The sequence below is a fragment of the Macrosteles quadrilineatus genome, unplaced genomic scaffold (genome assembly GCF_028750875.1).
Source record: "Macrosteles quadrilineatus isolate MER2022 unplaced genomic scaffold, UCM_ALF_1.0 Scaffold_6__1_contigs__length_79288215, whole genome shotgun sequence".
Taxonomy (NCBI): Eukaryota; Metazoa; Arthropoda; class Insecta; order Hemiptera; family Cicadellidae; genus Macrosteles; species Macrosteles quadrilineatus.
This window is the reverse complement of record NW_026542599.1, coordinates 15,270,846-15,284,918: the sequence shown is the minus strand read 5'-3', so window position 1 is coordinate 15,284,918 and position 14,073 is coordinate 15,270,846. Positions and strand designations below refer to the sequence as shown.

Sequence of the window (14,073 nt, the reverse complement as noted above, 5' to 3'; positions counted from 1 at the left end):
TTGCTAATATACTTCCTTATATTATTATATATTTGTAATCCTCATAAAATTTAGAACAAAGTGGCTATTTTCAAATATTTATAGGCCTATAATTTATACAATTTCATTGAGCGCGAACTTATTTTTTTTTTGAAAATTTTCGAAATTATATTTTTTTTACCTAAAAATTTTTTTTTTTTGAAAAAATGTTCCTTATGTTTTATATATAATATTGAAGCCCATGATTTTCCAAACAAAATGGTATATAGAACATTAGAATTAACATCGTTTTAAGCTTCTCAGATCCGTTTTAATAAAACCTTGCAAATGCGCCAAAAATAGGTGGACATTAAGGCCTAAACTATGGACACTTGGAGGGTTAAATGAATACAAATATTTGGTAATAATTGTTTTATTAATATTCACTTTGAAATTTCAATAAATTTGGTGTAAAATTTGACAAAAATCTGCCATTTGGACCGATTATTAATACAATACCAAATACCAATAAAGTAGTACCGTACATTCATTGGTAATTAACTAATACGTAAAAATTTACCGATTTTCGTCAAGTTTTACCCCCTGCTGTGCGCTATGTCACAAAAGCTGATAACGACATGGGTGATTAGTAACCATGGCAACTTGTTGAATGCGTGATGAAGGGAAACCCAAGAAATAGAAGAACAAAGAGAAAGAATGACGTTGTTATCTTTATACCCTTTTTACAATTTCCGTTATTGTTATCTTTATGTAAGATTTTATGATTTTGTTTTATAGGTTTATAAAATAATTCTTTTTAACTACGGGAATATCAATTTATAATTTATCAACGTGCTTCTCTTCTGAAACAGCAATACCGGATGCATAATAAAGGTCAATGGCCTAAAATATCACGATTGTGCAATATTGTATTTTGATGTTGAAATTAAAATTGACAAAAGTTTGTATATATCCATGGTCGTCAATAGAAAGATAAAATATCCATAACAAATATTTAATTTATAAAATAAGATTGTAGATTTGTTACAAGTTTAATATGTAGCCATAAACAGTTTTATGGCAGTAGGCAATGGCCAGCGGCAAATTCAATATTTACGAAAATACTGATTAAGTTAGAGATAAAATTTAACAGTCATCATAAAACTATTATTTTTATGATAAAACAGAATTGGAGAAAGTCGTAAAGAAATAAAAGTGATAAAACTCAACAGTTCTTGGAAGTACTTCAATACAACAATTATTGTCGTGATAAAATGTTAATGGATTTGGGACTGCTAATGGGTTTTTTATTGCATCATCATGCTAGTAATAAATGATGAAGATCGTAAACAAACATCTGATAAGACTTTTATGTGCTTGGAACCAACTGCCGTTGACTACGATAGTAAACTGAAAGTAATTTATTATTATAATAGGCTGTACCGAACCGAATTTGTACCGTGTAAAATGCTGTACCGAACCGATGACGGTAATTAAGCTTGTACCGTACCGTACCGACTTTTTCGGTGCACCGCAGACCCCTAATAGGAACAAATCAATAGGAACTGTAGCAAGACTCAAGAGTTTTATTGCCATTGACCTTTGTACAAAGGAAAAGGAATAGACATAGTCAAAACGCATACAAAACATTCCAAAATATTAAATAAAATACAAAGTTTACAAAATACTTAGTTAATTAAAATATGACATGTCTAGAGAATATGGATCATGTAGATACACATCAATATTCAATATTAACTTTTGTTTTAAGAAATTCATGGATGCCATAGAAAGGATTGTGAACCATTCACATAAATTAGATTTGAATATCTTGAAGGAGACAGTTCTGGCTGAATCAGGCAATTTATTTAAAAAATTAATGCAGTTTAGTCTATGAAGATTGTTACTCTTTTTAATTCTATGAGCCGGTATGTCTAACTGTAGTATTTTTGTATAAATGTCCTCTTAGAACAGTATTGTGATTTTTCCCCTTAATGTGGAAAGTGGACAGTAGGGGTGGTCGAGTTATAGCTATTCTAGTATTACTTGAGAAGTAAAAAGCTTATGTGCCGAGACTGAGTAATTAAAGTACACTAGAGTCGCGCAAACTCAGCGTATTGTGGACTGGAACGGTGCCGAGTTTGTGAGATGCCGTGTTATCGGGAACTAGAATTAAAAATAATAACAATACAATTTTTAAGCGTTTTATCGGCCTTTTTTATTTATATTTATATTACAAGTCAGTATTAAGTCATCAGATATAGTTCAACAAATCCTTGTTACAAGTTGTGAATGATTTGATTTGACTTGATCTGTCTTGAGTCCATGTTTAACACGGAGTTAAAAAATCACAAATTTTCTGAGCCAGGTGATGGCCGAGTTATCCAGACTGTCGGGTTTTTGAGTGTCGAGTTTGCGGGACTCTTCTGTACTCGCCAAAGTATAGCTATGCAAGTCTAGTTATTTAATTATTACTAGGATAAAAACGTTGTCCTAAACTCCATTTGACAAAACAATAGTAATTTCATTACGTCTATTAAATTTCTTTATGATATTATGGTTGTAGAGATCAAGACGAAGCTGTGATCTGGCCGATACCTCGCATCAAGAGGATACTGACGAGTGACCAATGTCTGCCTCATGTGGTACAACTGCTGCTGACCTTTGACCCCACACTAGTGGAGAAGGTACCTCGCTCTAGCTTGTTACTAATCATATGAAATAATTAGGCCTACTGTCAGGGAAAAAAGTTTAGACACTCGAGTTTGGAGCTCTACAGAAAAGTAACCAACTAACTTAGAAAAACACGTAGTATATATAAATTTTTGTTGTTTTATTCTACGTATTCCTGTGAAAACAAAAATTTTTTAGCTCTTTTAGGAAATTTTTTATGACAGTCGGAAGGTAAAAACTGCCTGTTTTTAGAGTAACAAAAACCATCTTATGACTTTGAAAATTCGCACAATGTAAACTAAACGGCAGAACTTTATCAAACTTTAATACAATATGGACACATATATACTGAACTAATTTGTGTAGTTTCAGAATTTTTACCCTACCCAAAAACTTAGTTAGTTTTTGTTGTAACTTTTGTAAATCAACTTTTCTGTCAAAACTGAACAGCAGTTATTATTAATTATTAACCATTTCCCATCACCTTTTCTAATGAGGGTTTTGGACCTCCATGGTCACTCCCACACTTCTAAAAAAAACATATAGCACTGACAATCATTGCATATTCCGAATCTGACAATTTAGATTTAGCACCCATATTTGGGGTGGTAATACTTTCGACCCTTTGGAAGAATGTAAAACATATTTCATGTGAGTCAGTCAGTGACACACACTGTGTGAATCACCTTACGCTCGGTCAAGGTCCATCGTGGCAACACTGCACTGGATTCCTGAGTGGGTGATGGCGTCTGCACCCCTTGCAAGCGCGAGATCATCCAGTTTTTTGTTAATTTATATAAATAACATGCGTAACAATTTGGTTGATCAGTATCGATATTTCAAATACAAAACCAATCACCTCCAAAACAAGCTTTTAATTTTTTTTCTAGCGTTTGCCGTTTTTGAGAAAAAGTTGATTTACAACAGTTACAACAAAAACTTTTTGGGTAGGGTAAAAATTCTGAAACTACACAAATTAGTTCAGTATATATGTGTCCATATTGTATTAAAGTTTGATAAAGTTCTGCCGTTTAGTTTACATTGTGCGAATTTTCAAAGTCATAAGATGGTTTTTGTTACTCTAAAAACAGGCAGTTTTTACCTTCCGACTGTCATAAAAAATTTCCTAAAAGAGCTAAAAAATTTTTGTTTTCACAGGAATACGTAGAATAAAACAACGAAAATTTATATATACTACGTGTTTTTCTAAGTTAGTTGGTTACTTTTCTGTAGAGCTCCAAACTCGAGTGTCTAAACTTTTTTCCCCGACAGTAGGCTACTGACTTGCGTTACTGGTGTGTGTCGTTCTCAATATTCCTAAATAGTGGTAAATTCAAATGTCAAAAGCAACGTTATACTGCTGAGTTCTGTAGTTTGCTACTGAATGGGTAATTGACACCGGTTTAGGGTTTTATGGGACAAACATCCTTTACAGGTTCGCCAAGACTTATGTTAAACTTTTCTATTCGGAACTTCCGTGTTTAACTTTTTTTTTGCAAGAGAACTGTTCACACTCCTGCTATATTTGAATTATTTTGTCATGATACCTGGACCAGGTTTACATTCTTGCGTAATACAAAAACTTAAAAATTTACAGAAAATTTAGAATGTTTTACTTTCACTGACAGCATTTTTAGTTAAAAGTTTCATTTGTCAAAGAAGGATGTATTGAGGTGGGCGTGATGGGTGGAACATTTTAAGTTATATCAGTAAAATCCAGTACATTCCCATGAATTCTGCTTCGTATAAACCGCATGGATGCCGAGCTTTAGAAATGACGGACTATCAGGAAACATTACCAATTAAATCTGAAACACAGTGATAATATATTACAATATTTTTCATTGATACATTTTTCATTGTGCAGGTGGCCACCCTGTTGTGTTTGGTGGCAGAATACAACGCACATGCTGCCAACCTTTACACTACTGGAGTGTTCTACTTCATACTCATGTACACCGGTTCCAATGTTCTGCCAATAGCCAAGTTTCTGCAAATGACACATATCAAGCAGTCTTTCCGGATGGATGAGGTATGCAGTGTAAAATTTATATTCCCAGTCATAAAGCTGTAATGTACATCACTGTATATGTATATAAATTGACAACAGCTAGTCCATATAGATGGGATGTCTACTTCAGTATCCAATAGTCCAATGTTTTTACTTTAAGTCTTTCACAGTTATGTTCAATTAAGTAATTTTTAGTGAATAACCTGTTAGGGAAGAAGCTATTGCAAGCTATTGGTTAGCATAGGTATCGCTGCAAGACCTAGACTGATTTACATTTTCATTTTGATGTCCCCAGAGGTTAAAAACACTATTTTTGTTATATTTGTTAAATATGTGTGTGTTCCGACTTTGATTAAATTTTGCATGAATGTTTAGGGCTGGATACACTTGAATGATTTCGCGAACCAGCAATATCAGATCATGAAAACAGAGTGAGAAAAACTTTGTCATTCCCGGAAGACCGCTGATCTACACAATGTGACCATGGAAGCGTTATCATGAATACTTTACTTCTGATTCATTAGAATGACAAATCTTTGAAAAACCGTGTTTACTCGAGGCCCGTAGAGCAAGTAGGTTACAGGGCAGGTTCCTTGCGTCTTACTTGAAGCTGACCTATCTGCTAACTAGCTTCGTTCACACAGCTTTAAAGAGCAGGTTTAATCTATTGATTTCACTTTGTAGACTCATTTGAGTTATGTTCCACCAGTTACCTGATACTTGATTGTGTTGTTAGGCTAACTCCTCGGAGCTGATGCAGCGCAGTGTGCTAGGCCAACTGTTGCCTGAAGCTATGGTCTATTACCTGGAAAACCACGGGGCTGACAAGTTTGCCCAGATATTCCTCGGAGAGTACGATACTCCTGAGGCCATCTGGAACTCGGAGATGAGGTCAGTTATGGTTCTGGTGGGAAGTTGGGAGGCTGTAATCTTTGGTATCTTTCAATGCATTTACCTTGCAATAGTATTTCATGTCTAACAACTAACAACAATATTTAATCACAATCATCTCATCTCCAGGTGTATTCTCTTTTGAAGGATTGACCATTTATGAAATATAAGGTTGAATGTAGAAACACAGAATGAATACCTCATAACTCTCACTGAGTCGGAAAAACAAGGTTGAATCTCCTAGTGTCTACATCGGAATCTAGGAGCGCTGCTCTCGGTGGCTCGCAGGCTAGGCTAGACGTGAGGACGGTAGGAAAGAGAACTGATCGCTAGGGATGGACGGGTCCCGAAATTTCGGGAATTTTTTGGGAAAAAAATATTCCCGATTATCGGGACGGGATTACATTTGATTCGGGAATTTTTCGGGACGGGATTTGGTCAGATCGTCGGCAATTTTGCCGCTTCGCGAGTGCCGATGACGCCGCTATTGCGAGCGATAGGTCCGCGAACGCAGGAGACAAAGTCATTTCGACAATCGCGCCATGACCGCGGAGTCCTACCGACGATCGCGCCGTGACCGCGGAGTCCTACCGACGATCGCGCCGTGACCGCGAGTCATACCGACGATCGCGCCGTGACCGCAGAGTCCTACCGACGATCGCGCCGTGACCGCGGAGTCCTACCGACGATCGCGTCGTGACCACAGAGTCCTACCGACGATCGCGCCGTGACCACAGAGTCCTACCGACGATCGCGCCGTGACCGCGGAGTCCTACTGACGATCGTGCCGTGACCGCGGAGTCCTACCGACGATCGCGCCGTGACCGTGGAGTCTATCGACAATCGCGGCGTGACCGCGGAGTCTATCGACGATCGTCTAGAATCTGGTGTAGACACTTCGAAATGCAAACACGACATTATTGTTTTTCAGGTTTATTGCGGACATTTTCCATCACGATTGTAAAAAAAACAATACACAACGTTACGGACAACACAACGGAGGCAACATTATTATTGGCTCAGTGATACTTTTGGGAGAATACTTGTCTACAAGCAAATAAATACAAATAACTCTGAAAAATATACATTACTTGGCTTTACACCGTAGTGTGCACGAGTATGGTTGCGCCACAAGTACTGTGTTCTGGGTTCAACTTGAATTTGTTTACGTCAAAATAAGATATTGACTTCAACGGAAAGCTATTTAATTAATGTCCTAGCTGGTCCATGCTTATCATATGACTACATCAGTACCTTAAGACAATGATATATCCAGCTGATCAGAAAATGTATTTACAGGAGGTTGCTGATAGAGAAGATAGCGTTACACCTGGCAGACTATTCCCCCCGTCTGCGGGGCAACACCAGAGCCCCGTACGGTTACATCGCCATCCCCGCGGTCAGGTATCCCCAGCTGGAGCATGAGCTTTTCTGTAATATCTACTACTTGCGACATCTGTGCGACACCAAGCGGTTCCCCAATTGGCCCATTAAGAACCCGGTGAGTTTTTTTTACACACCCTGTTTTTATTGTTGGTTTATTTAGTAGTCTTTTGAGTTAAAATTGTATGTTTAGCTAATAGTCTTTTGAGTTAAAATTGTCTGTTTAGCTAATAGTCTTTTGAGTTAAAATTGTCTGTTTAGCTAATAGTCTTTCGAGTTAAAATTGTCTGTTTAGCTAATAGTCTTTTGAGTTAAAATTGTCTGTTTAGCTAATAGTCTTCTAAATTAAAATTGTCTGTTTCGCCAAGTGTTTATTAATGCTCATTTCAAATTTGGATGCTGATTTGATCTTAAGTTGAGTTGATGGTGGATGCATATGTCATTTGTCATTTGGCTGTAATGGTGCTTTCTTACTTCAAGTTCAATGTTAGATAGTGATAGAGTGTTTGGAGTACGTTCCTCTAACAAAAAATTAAAATACACACACACATAATAATGTTCACTCTGCTTTACAATTTATTTATTTTTGTTAACTTTTTTATCAGATTGGGATATATCTGGTGTCTTAGAAAAGAGCGAGTTGTCAGAGATATTAAATTTATCGATAAAACTGGTCTTTAGCAAAACTCTCTATTATTGAACCAACTTTGTGATATTTCACCAAAAGGATGTAAAGCATGATGTGCAAATAAGGTCAAATTATGAGAGGAACATATTTGTATACAAAGATAATCAAATAGATACTTCTCGATACAAACACCATTAAGCAAGTAGACGAACCAAGGAGTCCTTATAGATTAGTGAAATCCTACCAGGAAATGTTGCTCTACTAACAGTTTTTAGTAAAAATGCTGTCACAAGGTTGGAGCTAACTTTAAAACTTGTAAGGATAGAAGAAGACTTGTAATCCACAGTTGTGATCCTCAGGTGGGGCTGCTGAAGGATGTACTTCAACTGTGGAAGGCGGAGGTGGAGAAGAAGCCACCGGAGATGTCAGTCGATGACGCGTACGAGGCGCTGGGACTAGCAAGGGGGCAACACCACGAGGAGGCACTTGTACGCAAAACTTACTACAAGCTCGCGCAGACTTACCATCCGGACAAGAACCCAGAAGGAAAGGTAAGAAGATTTTAAGTCGTTTGGGTGCTCTTCTACCTCTTATGGTGTTTACTGCTTTTCACATTTTATTGTTCATTTCTACTATCTACTACTATAATTTCTGTATTTCTCGCTTACATGTTTATAGCCAACTTAATCTAGTCAGTTTTAAAATGTCTAGTCACCATGTACCTGATATGTAATATTTTACATGTAATGTACCTGTCTTCATAATTTAGCGTGGTCTATTACTGTATTTCATGACCATATGAAATTTACTACTGTGGTTCAACGACCAAATAAAGAATCTTATCTTGGATCTAGTGGGTCATATTCATGAATGACTTGACTTTTAAATTCAATTTTTAAAAGGAGAGGGAGTACAATTTAATGTTTGATACACTAAACAGAAATGGAAAAGATTTGACATTGAAATGAAATGACATAGACAAACTCTACTTTAATCAACAGTTACGTTTTCTACTAAAGGAGCAAGTAAATCCTTATACAAATTCAAATCACACACAGAATAAAGAGGTATTTACCAATTCAGCTTGCACCTAGCCTATTTCTAATGATTCGTGGTTGGTTTCAGGAAACTTTCTTGTCTGTGAATCGGGCATACGAGTTTCTCTGCAGCAACAAGCAGTGGACAGAAAATGGGCCAAACCCTCATAACATTGTGTTGATTCTACAGACACAGAGTATTTTGTTCCACAACCATTCTACGGGTAAGTGTTATTTCATAGCAAAGTCTTTTCCAACCTTAATTCTTAGTAGTGGCAGTGTTGAAAATTGTCCCAGAAGGAGAAGTTTGTGCTTACCACTCTGACAAAGTGGTCAGACTCACTTGTTCGTGAGTCGGTGGCTCAGTCGGTAGCGTTGCGGACTTTGGGCCCAAGGCAGCGATGTCGTGGGTTCGGATCCTGGTCACTGCCACTAAAGTTTATCAGTACAGTTCACCTTTGTACTGTACCGGCTCACTCCTTGCTTTGCTGTAAACGATCCACGCACGGGCGCTTAGTCTGTGTGGACGGGCAAATGCAAGGTTAAAAGGGGCCGCCAACCTCTTTTTTGAAAAAAAAGAAGACTTATTACGTTGAGTTGATAATAAAATCATTATGGTTACGAATATTTTGAATGTGGTACCCCCGTATACATGGTATTTGAAGAAAGTATTGTTTTTGTTAACCTTTTGTGAGATTAAGCTTTAGGTGGGAATATTAATTTTTGGCCCACCTTGACCAATGCTTAAAAATTGATGTCCCTGTGTGTCTGGATGTGGGTACTAATCTATAGTGTCTGCAAGTATTTTTTTTATATTTTGAATTTAAATAAAATAACGGAACAATTACCTAATTTTTTACAAAAACAGCCTGAAACATTTTGATAAACATTTAACATGTTATAGTACTTTTACCTCTGAACAAAACTAAACAATACCCACTGTTGTTAAAATTACAGTTCAAAAGTTATTGCAACTTTTGTGATTTTCCCTATAAAATAAAGTAACTCCCACCATGTACCCATGATTAAGGTTGTTGACAAGGTAATGGCTAAGTATGGGTCAGATTGCTGAAGCCGTTTTTTTCCGTATCTAAAAGTCAATAGTAAAACTAACATGTGTTGCATCCCTCAGAGCTGCAGCCGTACAAGTACGCAGGATATTCTCAGCTGATCAAGACCATACAGATGGAGACTGCTGATGCACAGCTGTTCTCCAAGCCTGCAATGTTGTTGTCTGCTGCCACTGAGTTGGCTCATCACACCATCAACTGCTCTGTACTCAATGCAGAGGAACTCAATAGGGAAGGAGGCTTTCAGGTGTGATTGTGTTTATGCGTTTTGAAAATTCTTTGCCTTATGTGTTAACAACACAATACAGTGTGCTTTTATTATGTACGTAATCCTTCCATGCACGCTTGGAAATAGGTTGGCAACACTTAACGATACTACGACTACAACCAGCTGTGTATGTTTCCCATTCCGTTCAACGCTTGGATTTAACCTAACCTAAAACGTGTTGTTTAGTGTTTGAAAGACTAATTATTTCTATGCTTTATAATAAATGTAGGAAAAATATAATGTGTAACACGATTGCAAATTGCCTTTGATGCACACGAAAAAATTTCCACACTTGCCTAGGGCTTGTGCGTAAACATTTCTCTCGTTTGCAGCAAAGTGCCACTTCGCTCACAAGTTACACAAATAACTATTTCTTAACTGTTTTGTTGTTAATTTTATAATGTGTCTTGGAAAAAATTTTGGTGGAAATTACCAATCAATAAATAAATCTTTATTGTCACATAACGTTTACAGAATATAGCAATGCTATAAAACAGGTGACATTGTCAATACAGTATACAAATACCTTAAAACTAAGGAGTTATAAAAGAATAAAATAAACTAATGCTATGAAAATAGAAATAATTGTTGTAGTCAAAATAGATAAACTTAAACATTGCATTTAAAATACCAAATAATTACACATCTTGATCACATAAAAACTCATCTATACTATAATATGTTTTCCTTAAAAGAAAATTAGTAAGGCTGCTCTTGAAATGCTTAGACTGTATTCTGTTTTTGAGCTCTTGAGACAATTTATTAAAAAACTTTTTGCCCATGTATGTCGGAGTTTTTTCTACTAATGAAAGACGGTGCCGCGGATATTGAAAATTATATTTAAACCTAGTATCGTACTTATGCTTGACATTTTCACTAGATAATTTTTCAAAATTTCCCTCCACCATCAAAAGTGTTTTAAAAATGGTTAAACTCGGAACAGTCATTATCCCTAATTCTTTAAAAATAGGTTTACATGATGTTCTCCAAGGAGCAAATATCATTATTCTTAAAAACCTTTTTTGTATCTTAAAAATTAAATCAATGTTTGATGCAAAACCCCAGAATTCAATTCCATACTGAAGAATTGAATAGAAGTATGCATAATATAACATCAAACGAGTTTTTAAGTCAATTGTGTTTCTTAAACATATCATTTGATAACATGCCGAATTCAGTCTACTAATCAAATTTTCAATGCTTTTGTTCCAATTTAAATTTGAGTCTACGTACAATCCGAGAAATTTTGCATCATCTTGAACACATAAATTTTGGTCACTAAACTCTCTTGCCTGAGCAGTACAAAACTTTACCAATTGGGTTTTATCTTGATTCATTTTTAAACCGTTAATATTGAACCACCGTTCCAATTCCGATAGGGCTTGTTTAACTTTGAGAGATAGTTCTGAATCAATGAGTAACTGTTACATGTATCTCCCTTCCTACTACTTAGTTAGATTTTATCCATCACAGATCAAAAGTACTCAAGCTAATTTAACACATGTGACATTTCACAGGTGCTGCTAGCTGCGTTCTCTCGATGTGTGTCCGTGCTGAGTCGCTCGTCCGCACAGAAAGACATGAATGTGCAGGTTTGCACTCACTGTGTCCGCTGCTTCAGCGCGGCCGCTCAGTTCCCTGCCTGTCGTGATACATTTGCCAAGCTCCCACAGCTTATTGAGGACTTGGTCAGGATTTTCCATTTTAAGGTGAGTTTTAAATTTAAAGTACGATCTTTGAATTCTTTGATTCTTCTCATGACTTTGAAGGACGCAACAAAAGTAAAATAAATAAATAATAAATATCCTCATACAATCCATAATAGAAAAAACCGGAAAGGCTAACAGCTGTTAATTCTGAGTTAAGTTTGAGTTTAAACTTAGGCTTTTGGTGTCTTATTGTCAGGTTGGGTTGAGCCAACAATTGTCCTGAGGGATTGCTTCAGGCCAAGAATAATTGTCTAGTTCGGGTTGGGTCGAGCCAGCCGTTTGATTTTGCGACCACAGGAAACATCTGCAAAGGTGCATAATTAAAAATTGATGAATTTAATACCATCGTGTGTGGTTTGCACAGTTTTTTTTTTTTTGTTTTTTTTTGTGATTGTGGGAAACATTGATGATGTTGTCAAACCGCAGAAGGTGTTAACGAAAGTTCAGCGTGACCGGGGAAGATGTTTACAATTCCGCCTTGACTTGAGAAGATGTTCTCGATTTCTTTGTAACCGCAGAATACGTTCTTGTTTTCACTTAGACCACATAAGGTGTTCTTTGCCATGACTGCGAAAGATGTTCATGTATTTGCTGTGGTAGATGTGGACAATTTCACTGCGTAGTGGGGGAGATCATTATCAGTAATATATTGCATTTAAACTAGTTGTAGTACTGTATTATTACAATATTTATAAACAACTTTCTAATGTAACTTTATTTTCGCCCGAAACCTGACCCGAAGTAAAAATTCTGGTCTGCAGACCCCTAGCTTTTTATGGACCAATTCTGTAAGTGTGGTAGACCAATCGGATCAAATTATTGACTAGGCTGTCTAATTCATTGTGTCTCCAGCCAGGAAACCACTTTTTAGATTGGATTGAATCCTGTCTCGATCAGGTTTGGTGAAACAAGATATATTTTGTTCATGGTTTTACGTAAAGGAATTAAGATTTACTGAAATGAAATGGAAAAACCCTTGGACTGATGCTAAAGTTTAATATATTATTTTTACAGAACTTGACCAAGCTGTGTTCTGAGGTGGTTGTGTGTGTGAGGAACCTAGCCGCAGACCCCAGACTACAACAGAGTCTACTAAACAACGGAGTGTTGTGGTATCTTCTCACATTCATGTTCTCCTACGATTACACTCTGGAGGAATGTGGGGTGGAGAGGTCAGAGGACGCTAACAATCAGGTAATGAAAAGGTTTAGATTACCTGTTGCCTCAATTGATCGTTGTTGTTATAAATACAGCTGTTTTGTGCTACTAAGAGCACATCTCGAGGTTAAGAGCATCAACACACTATTCTCATTGATGAATTAGGTCGTCAGCTCTATATATTACTCTTCTAGGACACACAAACACATACAAAAACGACATTTATAAAACAAACACCTAGTAGTCAAAACACAAGGTGCATTACTGGTAGTCATGACTAATCATCTACTGGTAGGTAATGCACTTTGTGTTCGGACTAACTGGCCAAGTTACAATGGAATTGTACTTTTTTTTTGAAACGAGATTGGATGGATATTATTTTCTTCCAAATTATTTAGACAGGAAATATAATGGATTTTTCTTCCCATGCAACAAGGGAAACTTTAATTGGTTTCACTTCTTATAACTTACAGTCCACTCTTGGTAATTCAAACACTTGATAATTCAAAACTTTCGATAATTCAAAATGAAGGCTCAGTCCCTAGAGAATCTCTCAATATTTCAAATTTTTACCATGCATTTTGATACACTCGGTATTTCAAAGTCCAAATAGAGGGCAGGTAAATTTGTAACACGCAGTAATTTGAAGTTTCGTCGGAAAAACACTCTATAATTCAAAGTAACTCAGTAATTCGAAGTTTCGTTGGTTAACACTCTGTAAATCGAAGTCATGCTGTAATTCGAAGTTTCGTCGAAAAAACACTCTATAAATCAAAGTCACGCAGTGATTCGAAGTTTAGTCGGTAAAACACTCTATAATTCGAAGTGATCTCTTCCTGTTATAACAGGAAACTATACAGTACAGTACATCCTGTTCCCATGGTAGGCTAGTGTTGGACGTTTTGATGTTTGTTTAGTTAGAGCATTAATCTGAGTTAGTTCGCTGACTTGTTTTTCTAAGTTGGCAATCCGATCTCTAGATTGCATGACATCTCCTTGAGCACAAACGTAGTTGTCGACAGCTGATAGTTCAGCTATTGGTGAAATATATAGCGGTAAATAACAGATTTCTTTGCAACTACAGTAACTGAAAAATATGCCGTTGATTGTTTAAAAGTGTACTAAAATACGGTATGATGTTTTATTGTAACGTGCTGTACCTTTGTATGTATTAAACAAATGAACTCTCTGTAATTCGAATGGTTTATTTTTCTCCCGATAAATCTAACTCTTGATAATTCAAAACTCTTGATAATTCAAATTTATATGCTTGGCCCACCAATTTTG

At 36.4% G+C, this 14,073-nt stretch overlaps 1 protein-coding gene across 3 annotated transcripts in view; it reads left to right on the top strand.

Annotated features, from left to right (window-relative positions):
* The window catches only part of LOC128996467 (dnaJ homolog subfamily C member 13-like), a 57,977-nt gene that overhangs the window by 28,435 nt on the left and 15,469 nt on the right, over positions 1 to 14,073 (top strand). For all 3 annotated transcript variants that reach the window (XR_008491048.1, XM_054421823.1, XM_054421822.1), the window contains exons 21-29: positions 2,525 to 2,645; positions 4,499 to 4,663; positions 5,379 to 5,533; positions 6,833 to 7,034; positions 7,904 to 8,095; positions 8,670 to 8,805; positions 9,714 to 9,898; positions 11,437 to 11,628; positions 12,643 to 12,822. Coding sequence is in view for 2 of the 3 variants with exons in the window: in XM_054421823.1 (XP_054277798.1) it covers positions 2,525 to 2,645; positions 4,499 to 4,663; positions 5,379 to 5,533; positions 6,833 to 7,034; positions 7,904 to 8,095; positions 8,670 to 8,805; positions 9,714 to 9,898; positions 11,437 to 11,628; positions 12,643 to 12,822 (1,528 nt within the window). In the remaining variant the exon portion in view is untranslated. The remainder of the gene's footprint in view (positions 1 to 2,524; positions 2,646 to 4,498; positions 4,664 to 5,378; positions 5,534 to 6,832; positions 7,035 to 7,903; positions 8,096 to 8,669; positions 8,806 to 9,713; positions 9,899 to 11,436; positions 11,629 to 12,642; positions 12,823 to 14,073) is intronic.